We start from the raw sequence: 14150 nt of genomic DNA on the forward strand, positions 1-14150 counted from the left end.
TGCATCTGATTAAAGCGCACCGGCGTGCAGACCAAGTTTGAGTATCATCTAAGTAAGTGGTCTGACTGCGCTTCGGAAACTGGGCCAAGTTTTGCTAAAGACTCGGTTACATATTGCTTGTGCTCCGGGCAAAGGCGTAGCAATTATTTGGTTACATGCAAACTCTTGTGAAAAGACTTCGTAAAGAATAACTACTTAAAATACCTCGTTTTGAAATATGTTATTGTAAGATAAAGTTATTAAAATGACATTAACTTTTGAAAAAACTCGCGCACCGAGGGTTCTGTAAAAGTTTAAGCGGCCGTATCTATAAAAATCCAGTGTTAACACGGACCTGTTTCTAAGTAAAGTATTCTTTAATTCTTAATTTTATTTTTCTTATTTGTTGTTGTAGTGGCAATAGAACTATTTATTACAGTTTTTGAGATACATCTCTGTGTCGGACAACTCACGTACAGATAGACGGACAGTGAAGCGATATTAATAGAGTTCCATTTGTCACCCATCTATTACGGAACCTTATAAAGATAAACACTAACTAAGTGTGTGGTTAGGCAGTTTTCTCCAAGGCCTCCAAGGCCGTGTTTCACCTCTCTACGTAAAATTACTGTACATTTTATGTGACAGCTATCTACTTATCTGATGACATCTCTGTGCAATTGGATAAAATGAACAGAGACAACATCATAGATATTTGTTACGTAAGACAACAGGAACGTAAAAGAGATTGGAGAGACAGACGGTAAACGTTAGTGTAAAATTTTAATCGTGTGAAGTTTAGAAAACAAAAAACTTTGTTAATTTTTGACAGCTCATCCAATTTTTGCTATCAACAAAATATTTTCCACGAAAGTATTACATAAAAACTTGGCCTGTTTGTCATCGACTAACAAAGCCCAGCGTTATTCCCGTTTTATTATTCTTTTATAGCAAAATCTATAAATCCGCGGCAGTTACAAAAGGCAATGGAGAATGCGCTCTGAATGTTAATCAACGAAGCAGTTGTAGGGCAGCCGAGTGATGGAGGCGACGGCCGGCCCTACCTACCGGATAATTGATATTCAGTAAATATTGACGGATAAAATAAACCGAAAATTGAGTTTCCAAAACCGGTCTAAATTAATTTGCAAGTTCATAACAGCGTCGCGTCGACGCAAAATTTTATTAAAGGCACATTCCAGACAGCGGACGGCCGCCATACTTTTTGTATCGCGTTTCAGCTCTTGTTTGAAATCAAGCTCTTTAAGCGTCACGCAAATGATAATTTTTTCATTGTAGAAGTGACCTGTAGTTAGTGTGTAGAAGTTAGTATCGTACCGTCCCGCCGACGCTTATATTATTTAATACGAGAGTGAGAGAGATGGTACGATACGGACTTCGATTTTTGAATTTTGTAGTCCTGCTGGCCCTATGTATGTACTACGAAGTGCAAAATTTGAAATTAGTAGGTATCGTGCCGTCCCGCTGACGCTGATTATTATCAAGAGTGAGAGGGATAGTACGATACGAACTTCGATCCCTCTGTATCTCTAACGCTAATAGGCTAGATTCCTAAAAATATATATAGTAGATTTTCAGAAAATATCGGATACGTATTTTTTCTGTTGTCAATTAAACAAAAAAATATGGACGTTAGCCGCTTAAAGGTCGAGTGCAATATGGACTTTTTTTATTCGACTGGATGGCAAACGAGCAAGTGGGTCTCCTGATGGTAAGAGATCACCAATGCCCATAAACATCTGCAACACCAGGGGCGTTGCCAACCTAGAGGCCTAAGATGGGATACCTCAAGTGCCAGTAATTTCACCGGCTATCTTACTCTCCACGCCGAAACACAACAGTGCAAGCACATGCTGCTTCTCGGCAGGATTAGCGATCAATATAGTGGTAGCAATCCGGGCGGACCTTGCACAAGGTCCTACCACCTGCAAAACCTGGACCTGGACTTACCTAACCTTTCAAAAATTATATACCTACCACAGACTCTTATTCCGACGTAATAAGGCCGTGGTACCATATTTTTGAGTGGTTCGAATAGATACATATTTTTGCACTTGACTGTACAGTTTTTACTTAGGAATGACGTCACCGGCTCCCACTCCCGTACATTAACGTGCTTCAGCTTTGTAAATTTTTGTTTGAATGACGAAATTAAATATGCGTATACAATATTTTCTGATAATGTAACTGACAGACTAAATTCAATACTATCTTTGGATGAACATGAGGAAACTATAAGGGTTACTTGAAGGACTACGGAATCTTAAAAACGATAAACGTAAGTGGAAAATTTGTTACTAAGTACACAGTTTAATTAAGTCTTTTCAATGTGAGCAGAATAAATATTAACTACCTACACCCAATTTTCTCATTACAAACTGTATCTAAATTTATAAACGACTTATGGGTAAGGCCGCGAATTTTGACCAATTTGGACGTTTCAAATTTGGAACGCTGATAAAAAAAAACTGATAACACCTAGAGGTTTAATTTTTATTTTATTATATGACACGATATAAACTCTCAAGGTCGCAAATGAGATAATTGATTTAAACCCTTTTAAAAAATAATAAAAATATATTACCGTCCAAAACGTAACGAAATTGACTATTTTTTTTGACCACGAGTACTTAATACCTTATTATTTTCATGCTATTTAACTTCTCATGATCATGATTTTGTTTAAACAAAATTTATGATATAACGATAGTCCTACCGATTGCGAAATCATGATAATCAAATAATTTTCATGTTTTATATTTATTTCTTTTCACGTGCCAAAAAACCACGTTTTCGTTACGAATACTTAGGTGACGCTTAATTAAGCTACCTTTAACGCCAATTTCGGTAGAAATTTGTTTTTGTACACTGGCAACTAATACTCTAATAGGGCAACATCGATGAGATAAATAAATCTCATCAGTTTGTTGACAAACAGCCATCAAAAGTGACGCGGAGGTTTTTTTTCGAAAAAACGTCGAAAGTGCTTGTTCGATTTAAAGGGTAAGTAGTGATTATTTTTAACTGGTTGTTTTTCATACGATAGGGTAATCTTTTCCATGTAAGTGGCATGTGTTATTATGTTCAAAATGTCGTTATTCACCATGATAAACGATTTTTTGTATAAAATACGTTACACTTTCGTTACGATTACGTTACATTTTTACAAAATGCTACGTATTTTGTACATAACGTAACGAAAAAATGTGGTAAAGGGAAGTTCACACAGAAAAATTCTAACTTACACCAGTTTATTATTAGGTTTCCAATGACTGCACGCACAGTAAGTTAGTTAGATGGATATTTTGAAGTTAAATAAATTTTAATCTGTAGGTGCAGGGATCGGCACAAGAGAATTGTGGCGAGTTCTGTGTTCACGTCCTGCTACATGCATAGCGTATTTAAAGTGAGAGACAAACGGAAAAATTCACTTACCTACTTAGTTCATTTGTTACCTAAACTTAATAATCATAATAATTTATTTCCAAAAACATCTTTTTACATTGTCCACTTAACTAAGATACTACTTCCTAAATTGGTAAAACCTGTGATTTAGGGTTTTGGCCATTTCTTTGAGGTATTTAATAGCTTGTACAGTCGAAGTCACAAGCATGCTCACAACTAGGTGGTAGGACCTTGTGCAAGGTCCGCCCGGATTGCTACCACCATCTTCCTCGCTAATCCTGCCGTGAAGCAGCAGTGCTTGCACTGTTGTGTTTCGGCGTGGTGAGTAAGACAGCCGGTGAAATTACTGGCACGTGAGGTATCCCATCATAGGCCTCTAGGTTGGCAACGCGTCTGCAATACCCCTGGCGTTGCAGATTTTTATGGGCGGTGGTGATCTCTTACTCATTTGATCGTTTGCCATCCAGTCGAATAAAAAAAAACCACATCCAAATTCGTTATGCTTATAAATGTGCACCTTATTGGCAGTATTAGAGAGGCATGTAAAGATACACTTTTGGAAAGATGTTCGTCAACTAGAGGGTACTTCTACTTCCACATTCTCATGTTTAGCTCTATAGATCTCATATAGGACAGATTTAAGATCAGTATCGTCAGAAAGTTCTAGTAAAAATAAAAACTTCACTTTATTATATGACATGTATTTTTTTTTCATACATACGTTATCTAATGGGAATTTTTACCAGTTTGATCTAGGCTTTATAAAAATTTGCGTTACGTTTTATGGTAACGTCACGTATTTTTTTTATGTTATTTCTATGTCACATTGGTTAAAATTCGCGGCCTTACCCTTATACCGACTAAAAGTCATCTGTAAAAGAATTTCATTTTGCCTTTAGAGAACAGACAGTTTGTGTAGCTTTATATAGGTTAGTTATTTGATTGAAATAATAAACCAACGAGATTATTATAAAACTGTTTACCTAGCTCAAATAATACATTATCCAGTTTCCTATGGCAATTAAAGGTTTTTTTTTGTTTTACGAATGCATGCTGTTATCTTATACATGTATTTCAATACCAAGGGCAAATCATTTTGTCGAATAAAGTCCGTTCAAAAAGACCGCATAGATACGTTCTTTGTTTTGTTGCTTCATTTCCGATATCAAAATTCCATTTAAAAGCGTATGCAAGCGTGGTGCATTAAAATTTCACATTCAAAGGCTCCCACCGGCACGAAGCCGCGCAATAACTTTTTTTATAAGTTTACAGTTTGATTGTCAATTATTTTTACCATTTTTATGAAACCGGCGCATCCGAAACTCGTTTTTAATTAAAGATTTCAAACGTTTTCTCGACAAAGAATTTAATCATGAACGTTTCATATTGCTTCACCAGTCTGTTTATGTTATTGATCAACTTACTCAAACTGAAACCAGATTCATCTAAAATCTGATTTAAATCTATTTTGTTATCGATATCTTTACTACTACTACTAAGTGCCTCTGTAGTACTAATTATCGCTTACTTATGGTTTGATAATACATATAGACAAAGCCAGGTGCACGACCATGTGTCTGTGGTGCTGACTTCTCAATCGCACAATTAAGTCCAATTAAATCTCTCGTGGCAGCAACCATCTTTGTTTAGCGTCACAAAGGGTACGTTCTGCAACAATTGTGCCACAATGGTCCAAAGGTTGTTGACACAAGTTCGTAGCGAGGCAAATAGTGCAAGCAACTCCGCGGGCCATTATTCACACAAATGCAATCTAGGAGTTTCCTTGGAGCTCTGGCTTAAGTGTTCTCGGACTTGCTCCACCTTGGCTAGTGAAGGAGGTCTTGTCTTAGATGTGCGCTCTTAAGGTACTGCTTGTTGAACTATTTTGAAGAAAATCTTATTTCTTTGTAGGGGAGGCCGGGGCGTCAATTAACAGAGGTAAGTATTAACAAGCGAATTTCTAAGAAACTATAAACAGCACGTCACCAGTGATTCCTAAAATTTGTCCCTGTGACAGCGGTCTACAGGTTGAGACTCGTCAGTCCAGCTCAGTGCACCGTGGGAGTGAGTTTTGTGATGTGCGTCTATTTTGGCCAGGTAACGAACTTTTTTCACTTAACGATTTTTTGATTTACGTATTGAATATTTGATTCCGCCGTAATATTTTTTTTTTCGCAGTAGCTTGGTTTATTCTTAATAATGTTACATAACTTTACTAACGCTAATGTACACTATTTCGTAATTACATTTTTTTTTATTGAAAAGGTATCCATGAGGCTAAAATTAACAAAACATACGGGGCTAGTATTAACATGTTAATTCTTACCCCGTATGTGGGGTTAGTATTAACAGTATATACCTTTGGATTCAATTTCTGGTTCCGTACCCGAAGGGTGCCCAACGGGACCCTATTACTAAGCCTATGCTGTCCGTCCGTCTGTCCGTCCATCTGTCCTAACTTTAAAGAGCTGCTGCTGAGCTATATTCACCACGGTACCTAATTATTTATTTATCTTAAACGTTACAGCATGAGGACTAACAACCAAGCACCAGACCAGCTGCAGGACTAAGCACCAGAAAATCTGCCATACTCACCGACACACCGGAAAAACAAGCAGTAGAAGTGATAGAAAATAACAGAAATTTAAAAAGAAAAAAACGGCAGAATCAAGACGATGGAAAGAAAAAAAAGCAAGGTAAGGGGTTATTTAAAGAAAATAATAAAGGAAAGGATAAAGGTAAGGGCAAAGGAAAAGGTAAAGGAAAAACAGCTAAAAACGGAAAACAAAAGGAAACATCACAAGTGGAAAAGGCAAAGAAAAGGATATTGGAAGAAAGCAGCGACAGTGCAGAAGATGAATATTTCTGTATAATTTGTGGTGTCTCATACAATGAAGACACATCTGGTGCAGTGCATCTTGTGCAAGCAGTGGGCTCAGTCCGGATATATCAGAGGCAACACTGTTTCATACATTTGCCAAAATTGTGATTCAGACGATGAATATGATTAAAAATTGTGATATATAAGTGAACATTGTGATTATTGAAAACTTACATTGCCTTCAATAATATAACAGTAAAAGTAACTGTTAATAAGAAATCATTCAGATAGTTATTTGTTGATTTTTGTTATTATATAGAGAGGTTTTGTTTGGGTTTCTTTCTCTATATACTTATATCGCTTTTGCAGGCACAAAGTGCTATATTATTTAAGTCTAATATTAATTGTATTGCTTAATAAAGAAATGTCATTGTAATTTTGCGTTTTCTTTATTTATAGAGGAAAATACTTACAATGTTAATTGTTGCCCCTTTTGTTAATTTTTACCTCGGAACCGTTAATTGTAGCCCCGATCGCGGGGTAAGTATTAATTTCTGACTTTCCTAAGTAAAATCGACTTTTTTTAAAAGGTACCAATTTCTTGTCAAATTAAAACCAACGATATGGTTATTGAATAGTTTGGACATCATTTGACACAAAAATCATTTCAAAATGTTTAGGCGTTTTGAAGCTACAACTGAAAATATAAATTTTGTTAAGTCGCACCCCGGTCTCCCCTACAGTTACTTACTATTGGTGCATATAGTCAGTTATTCAAGTTTTTTTTTACTCTTTTTCTAAACAAAGTTTTAGTGTCAAGTATCATGCGCTCTTCAATGACTATGCAATTAATACAACACATACAGTTTTTAAATATTATAAGCCTAAACTGTGTTTAAAACACGCAGAAATTAAAGACAGATCTTCAATGTGTCGATCACGACACGAAATTCGCTTAAACATCAAATAAATATGTTTGAACGCTGACAGAGCCTCCTGGCGACACAACTTGACGTTGATTGACGTTGACAGTCGTTAAGTCCTAGTGTGTGAAATTCCCTTATATATTTAACATCCTACGTATTTCAGAATAGGTAGACAGCAAAAGTAGCTCAGTACACAGTAAAAGTGGTCTCAGTTTTCAAATTACAAATAGCATACTGTTGAAATGGTTAGAGCAAAGGCTAAGAGTAACTTCTGCGTTCAAACTAAAAGCACTAACATTTGTGTCTTAATTCGTTACATTTAATAGCGCAGGTAAGTTTAAACAGGTCATAAAACACGCCGTTCAAACGGTGCACAGTGCATTTATTCAGTGCTATTCGGCGGAGTTCCATTTGCCATTTATCTCTCAGCGCCATTACGGGGTCGAAACTTAGATACGGATCTAAGACTAACTGGTGGAGAGCACTTCAGGTCGCGATTGTTACGAGGATGTGCCTAGCCTGTGGTAATATAGCATTTAGATGATATCGGATATTACTTTGTGAACTATGTCTGTAAAGTTTCTCGGACGATGATTCTACTCGTTTTGAGTTTGACAATGAAAAGTAAAAATTTAAACGATCTCTACTTTCTTTTGCAACATTTTTGACGTTAAGGGCTAACATTTAGTACCTACAAACATTTTTAGAGGCTTTTTTATGCGTTTTATACAAAGAAAAACTCAATTTTTTTGTCGGTCTCCACAGTTAAAATAGAACCATTTTTGAATAAACTTTACCACATCTAATATTAACATTATACAGTCTGTACTCTAGTTATTTATGGCTACACTATGCAAAATATCTCTTTTTGCATAAGTGTAGTACACTGTAAACAGCCAGTATTTAATTTGATAAAAAAATAAAATAAAAATAAAACATTTATTTCAGACCACAATAGGATAGGGATCCTTATTGTTCATAACATTGTTTTGTTAGTAACTAAATAATCTTTAACTATGTTAGTAACTAAACTTAAATTGAGAGAGGTCCAGTGACTGATAAGGCCACTGTCCCACCTTTCAGCCACGGCGAATATTATTATTATTTCGGTTATTGGCAAATAGGCATTGTCTACAGGAATATACTGAATTTTGTGCCATACGTTTATGTAAAACAGTGTAGATGTTATCGTATCGTCAAAATTTAATGAGGGGTAAAATATCGATAAAAACTCGCGAAGAGATTTATCGAGTAAGACAAGCAGACTCGCATTCGTCTCAATTATCCAGACAGGCCATCTGTCAATCACCCTCCCGCTGGAGTGATTCGTTACCAATTTTTATTGGAAGAAAAAATATCGGAATAACCCTACTTATTGATGCACGCGGAAGAATAACATCTGACTTGAGAAGTTTTATAATATCCAATAACGGTTATCTAATAATATGTGCATGTATTATTCAGCTATCCCTATACCTATTTTTTTCGGGAATAAGGATAAAACATGTTATTATAAAGTCGTTTTTTTAGTAAAGCAAGCGCTTAGATTGTGTTATAAGTATAAGTTGTGCGCATAAATCGTAATTATTATTTATTTGCCGTTGCTCGCGACTATATAGAAAAACTATATCATTTGTCCTTCCCAGAGTTTCAAACTATCTCAATTCCAAATTCATTTATGGTCCTCGGTTTAGCAGTTTAAGCATGAAGTGGTCACGGACAGACATAATGATAGACTACACAGAAAAAAAGATGTCTTATTTCAAAACGCAAAACTCTCTCAAGCACTGTTTGTTGAAGTGAGAAATATAAATCTTCATCAAATAAATATATCTCAACTCAACAATATCACATTTTTTAAAGAAAGAACCTAAATTAGTTAGTTCAATCTTCATATACTTTTGTGGCAAAATGGACAAATTTGAGTAAAATAATTAATTGATTTGCAACAAAACGCTACAGCGTTTTAACAATAATATCAAATTTCTTGAAAATGTTATTTGATGCAAGTAATCTTCTTTAAAATAAGCATGTACACAATTTTCAAAGAAATATTACTTAATATTTCCTTGAATACTGTTACTTTTTCGGACGAAAACTGCTAATTCTTGGTTAATATTCACAAGCTACAATCAAGATCTAAAAAGTTTAATATAAAATAGACCACAGTTTTACACCAAGATTCAGTAAATTTTCGGACGAAAACTGCTAACTCTTGGTTTAATAGTCACAAGCTACAGTCAAGATCTAAAAAGTGTAATTTAAAATAGACCACAGTTTTACACCAAGATTCAGTACATTCTTGGTTTGATTTACATTTTATTTGCCATTTTTTCATCAAAAGTTTTAGTATTTCAACCAAGAAACTGCTAACTCTTGGTTTAATATTCACAAGCTACAATCAAGATCTAAAAAGTTTAATTTAAAATAGACCACAGTTTTACACCAAGATTCAGTATATTTTCGGACGAAAACTGCTAACTCTTGGTTTAATAGTCACAAGCTACAGTCAAGATCTAAAAAGTGTAATTTAAAATAGACCACAGTTTTACACCAAGATTCAGTACATTTTCGGACGAAAACTTTTAATTCTTGGTTTAATATTCACAAGCTACAGTCAAGACCTAAAAAGTTTAATTTAAAATAGACCACAGTTTTACACCAAGATTCAGTACATTCTTGGCTTGATTTACATTTTATTTGCCATTTTTTCATGAAAAGTTTTAGTGTTTCAACCAAGAAACATACAAAAATTAGTATTTCAACCAAGAAACATACAAAAATTAGTATTTCAACCAAGAAATATACAAAAATTAGTATTTCAACCAAGAAACACACAATCTTAAAGTAAATAACATTGACGGTGGTATATCTTGTTCATCTCGTGGTGTTGCCATAGTAGAAAATAAAACCCTTATAATGGGACATCCATCATGCTTCACATTATTATTATTAAAGCTAAAATAAAATAAAAAATATGATTGTAAAACCCGCATAGAAAACTTAATTTTGAATTGCCTATTTCAAAACCAACGAATTTAAATAGCATAAAAGTGGCTAAATAGTATAAATAGTTTAAAATTTGTATGACATAATTTATAGTAAAATATTGTATGCAAAAGCAACTTAAGACATTAACAAAATTGGTTGAACCGACTAACATTTTCGGAAAATCCACATCCTACAATAATTAAATAACACCCGTCCAATTAAAATTGACAGATTTACCACTTAAAACAAAAAAATGGCAAAGAATTACCAGTCAAAACAGTCGAATGTGGTACTTCCAACAAAAACAGTTAAAAATGTCCTGTTTAAAATGTCGGTTGTGCCACATAGTTATGACAAAAAAACTTACGAAAAAGCAATTAAAACTGTCGGAACTGTCACATCCGATGCCCAATTTTCAATTTTTATTAAGCAAAATCTAATTTTTAACCGTATAATTAGTAGTTGAAGTATAAAAAAGATTATGCAGGAAGTTAATAATACAATCCTGAGCTTAAGTATATTATGATTTAACTTGCTTTTTCCGTCGATTTGATCGTTGTGGTTAAAATTTTCAGTAACAGGTTTTTTTTTTCATTCGTATTGTAGTAACGGTTACGGAAGCCTACACTGAGAATGGTCCGACGTAAGCAACGTAAAAAAAATTTTTAACGTCTATGTTTGGGCCCAATAGTCTTCAGCAGACATCTCTTCTCTCCAACCAATCTCTAAGAAAGAAATAAAGACTATTGGGATAAGAAGAGGAAGGATGATAGGACACCTAATGAGGCACGATAGTTTTTTTACGAATATTTTGGAAGGGAAGGGGAAGAGGGGAAGAGGAAGACCCAGAATAAATTATTTCCAACAAATACGTGAGAACGTCAACCAGGATCATACCAGGAGGTCAAAAGGCTGGCGGAAGACAGGGATAAGTGGCAATTACTCCACCGACAAGAGTGCAACTCTTAAATAGAAGAAGAAAAAGGATGTTTGGGCCAGCCTGTATAATCTGACACAACAGTTGCAATCATGCAAACAAAAGATATCATACAAGATTGTGTGAAATTTGAGCAAACAAAAACGATGCCTAAGGCGAACCTGTACAAAAAATAAGTTGATTTTTTTTAATAATATTTTTTGTTTTATATTTTTCCTAAACATAGAAATAAACTCAGGGGGGAATTTTACTACAAAAAGGAGATTTTTTCAACTTGATGCGGGGAATTTCCAAAAGTACCTCTGGCAACACTTTGCTGGAGCCAGAGAGAACCCCGCCCGTCCATTTTGTTTGTGTTGTGTTGTGTATTTGAATTGTGGGCGTTCGTTTGCTGTGCTGCTGGCTGTTTGTGCATAAAAATTAAAAGGTAAGTAAAGATTATCATTTCATTACGGATAAGTGGATGACGTCAGTCGATTTATTGTCAGAAGTTTGTCTATTCACTTGGTACATAAGTAATTAGGTCTCGCTTGACCATTCTTTTGTGTTCTTATATTTTTGTGTTTGTCCTAGGCTGACTTCCACAATAGAAGTTTCGCTTATACTTTGCCACGCGACCTATGATCTCCGGTAAAAATGGACGAAACAGTCCTTCTTCTAAGGAAATGGAGCATTTCTGAAGAAATCATCAAGAATTTCCTTGGTAAATACCCAAATCTAATCCAAATTCCAATTTAATGTAATCTTGTTATTAATTAGTTACTTGCATTCGTAGATTCAAGCTTTAGTTAGCAGGTTTGTTATATAGTAAACAGTCTTAAGAATCGAATATTATATCCGCAACGTAATGCTTATCTTGATTTAATGCCAAGATTATCTGATTATCGACGAGAATAGTCGGTTCTCCAGCCCTAGCACGGTAAGGTTTATCGACCCATTTTATCTACCAATGACTCCAAGGAAATATATAAAATGGATAGATAAACCAACTGTGCTAGGGTCTCGGGTCTCAGGCCTCAGGTGAATATTATATAGGTAAACAGGGCTTATGTACTCGTATTCGTGGCTAAATGATGAGGTGAGTAAAAAAGAATTAGATGTGTAAGAAGTGTTGACGTCATAACACATACAGCCTAGGTTGTATCTATAGCGGCAAACTGCTAAAATGCACAGCCAGTCTCTCGGTTTGGTCTTTGCCGTAGTCTAAACTAATGATATTTATTATATTTTTTAGATAATGACATATCTATAGAGAACTTCAAGGATTTGACAGATACTTATCTCAAGGAACTATGTCCTCACATAGGACAAAGAATTATATTAAGAAACAATATTCAAGATTTGTTGGAGTCCGTTGCTACTACTGAAGCATTATCTGAAAACACAGTTTACACCAATCATGAATCACATTCGTCTGCTAGAACTAACAAAGAAGTCTCAGGAGACAGTTTCTCAAGTCTTCCAATTCTGGATGACATCACAAATATTTTAGAGGACATAAATAGACCCCCTCTTCCGGATTTTGACATCAACACACTGTTGCAAACATCTGCCCATGGAAGCAGCATTCTTAATTATTATAAAAGATATCAATGTCTCAATGCTAAGAAACGCAATATACTTGTAGACATTATTATAAAACATATATATACATATATAGTGAACAAGTAATAACAAATTCAGTTATAAAGTAGTAGATATTGTAGAACAAAAAAAACTTCACTTTTATTATATTAGCGAAGTTTTATGCTGAATCCTACAAAATATCCTTCTCCAGTTCCTACCGTGTTCCTGTCTCATGCCACCTTTATCCAGTAAACCTGCTTGCCTCTGTAAGTCCGCACTGTCTGCACTCAGTGTCCTATGACTCTTATCTTTCCACTGTTATCCTAGATATGACCAGCCCATATTCTTATTATTCATATTATGCTTGCCTTGAGGTATCCTCCTAGTTAGAATTTAGATCTTTGTATACCTAAGTAAAGTTTAGTTCAGGTTTCAGTCATTCATAATGATACAGTTTTGACAACAGACTGCTATTGCAATACTTGACAACATTTGTTTTTAGGGTTCCGTACCTCAAAAGGAAAAACGGAACCCTTAAAGGATCACTTCACATCACTCGCGCATCAAGGGTTCCGAACAAATTTGTCTTGTCTGTCTGTCCGTCTGTCACAGCCAATTTTCTCCGAAACGAATAAACCAATCAAGTTGAAAATTGGTACACATATGTAAGTCGGGGACCCAAAGACAAAACTTGTAACATAAATTAATGAGTTTTAAACATGAGAGGCCGTTTTGGGAGGTAAATTAGCGTTTAACGTCTGTTTTTTTGCCAATTTTTTGGTAAAAACAGACTTAAGAAATATGTTGAAATGTCATAGGCTCATAAGTTTTTCATACTAAAATAATAAAGAGGAAAGATTTGTTTGAGTGATTGTTTGTTTGATTGTTCGTATTGAAATTGGCTGTGGCAGACGGACAGACAGACAAGACAAATTTCTTCGGAACCCTTGATGCGCGAGTCCGACTCGCACTTGACCGGTTTTTCTTATCAGACCCAGGCTCAAGTCCTTAATTATAGTAGTTTTGTACAATGTTTGTATAGTAGTTGTATTTAGATTGTAGTTGCATGTTAGTACATAACTTTGTTTTCGAAATACAAAGTAATTAAAATATTACTTTCATTTTCAGTAAACTAAGAGCAGAGGATTACAACTTGATTGCAGCAAGGATTGTATCTCTCTTCCAAGCGAAAACATTGGGACTTATTTCATGAGAGCGGTTCCAACTGCAAAGTCTATCAGTGGAAATATATTCCGGCTAAAGGCAAATTAGTTGATAAAGTTCGGAACCTGCTGTATATATCTGGAGAGAAACACCGGAGGCCAAAATCAACACAGAGAATACCAGAAAATGAGCTGGAGAATGAGCCGAAAAATCTTTCCTTGATGATAGGTTTGTAATTATACTGTATTTTATGTTTCCACGGCTAATTCATTGGACCAATTTCGTTGAAATTTTGCACTATTTTTAACTCCCGGCGCAAAAAAGAGGGGTGTTATAAGTT

The 14150-nt window shown here is 35.0% G+C and overlaps 2 protein-coding genes and 1 long non-coding RNA gene across 4 annotated transcripts in view; 2 read left to right on the forward strand and 1 right to left on the reverse strand.

The window, feature by feature from the left end:
• LOC141432577 (uncharacterized) overlaps positions 1 to 14150 on the reverse strand; it is a 347176-nt gene that overhangs the window by 142124 nt on the left and 190902 nt on the right.
• On the forward strand, positions 5318 to 6663 carry LOC141432322 (uncharacterized). The gene is made up of 2 exons (XR_012451815.1): positions 5318 to 5502; positions 5933 to 6663. It is a non-coding gene; the product is annotated as an uncharacterized lncRNA (long non-coding RNA).
• LOC141432323 (uncharacterized) lies at positions 11419 to 13847 on the forward strand. Of its 2 annotated transcripts, none has more exons than XR_012451816.1 (3): positions 11419 to 11507; positions 11654 to 11783; positions 13775 to 13847. XR_012451816.1 is itself a non-coding variant. In XM_074093868.1 (3 exons), the coding sequence occupies exons 2-3, from the start codon at positions 11717 to 11719 to the stop codon at positions 12749 to 12751; spliced, it is 504 nt and encodes a 167-aa protein (XP_073949969.1). In that variant the 5' UTR covers positions 11419 to 11507; positions 11654 to 11716; the 3' UTR covers positions 12752 to 13402. The 2 variants fall into 2 exon arrangements, 1 of the variants encoding a protein (XP_073949969.1); XM_074093868.1 differs by lacking the exon at positions 13775 to 13847 and adding an exon at positions 12315 to 13402.

This window comes from Choristoneura fumiferana, chromosome 11 (genome assembly GCF_025370935.1).
Source record: "Choristoneura fumiferana chromosome 11, NRCan_CFum_1, whole genome shotgun sequence".
Lineage (NCBI taxonomy): Eukaryota > Metazoa > Arthropoda > Insecta > Lepidoptera > Tortricidae > Choristoneura > Choristoneura fumiferana.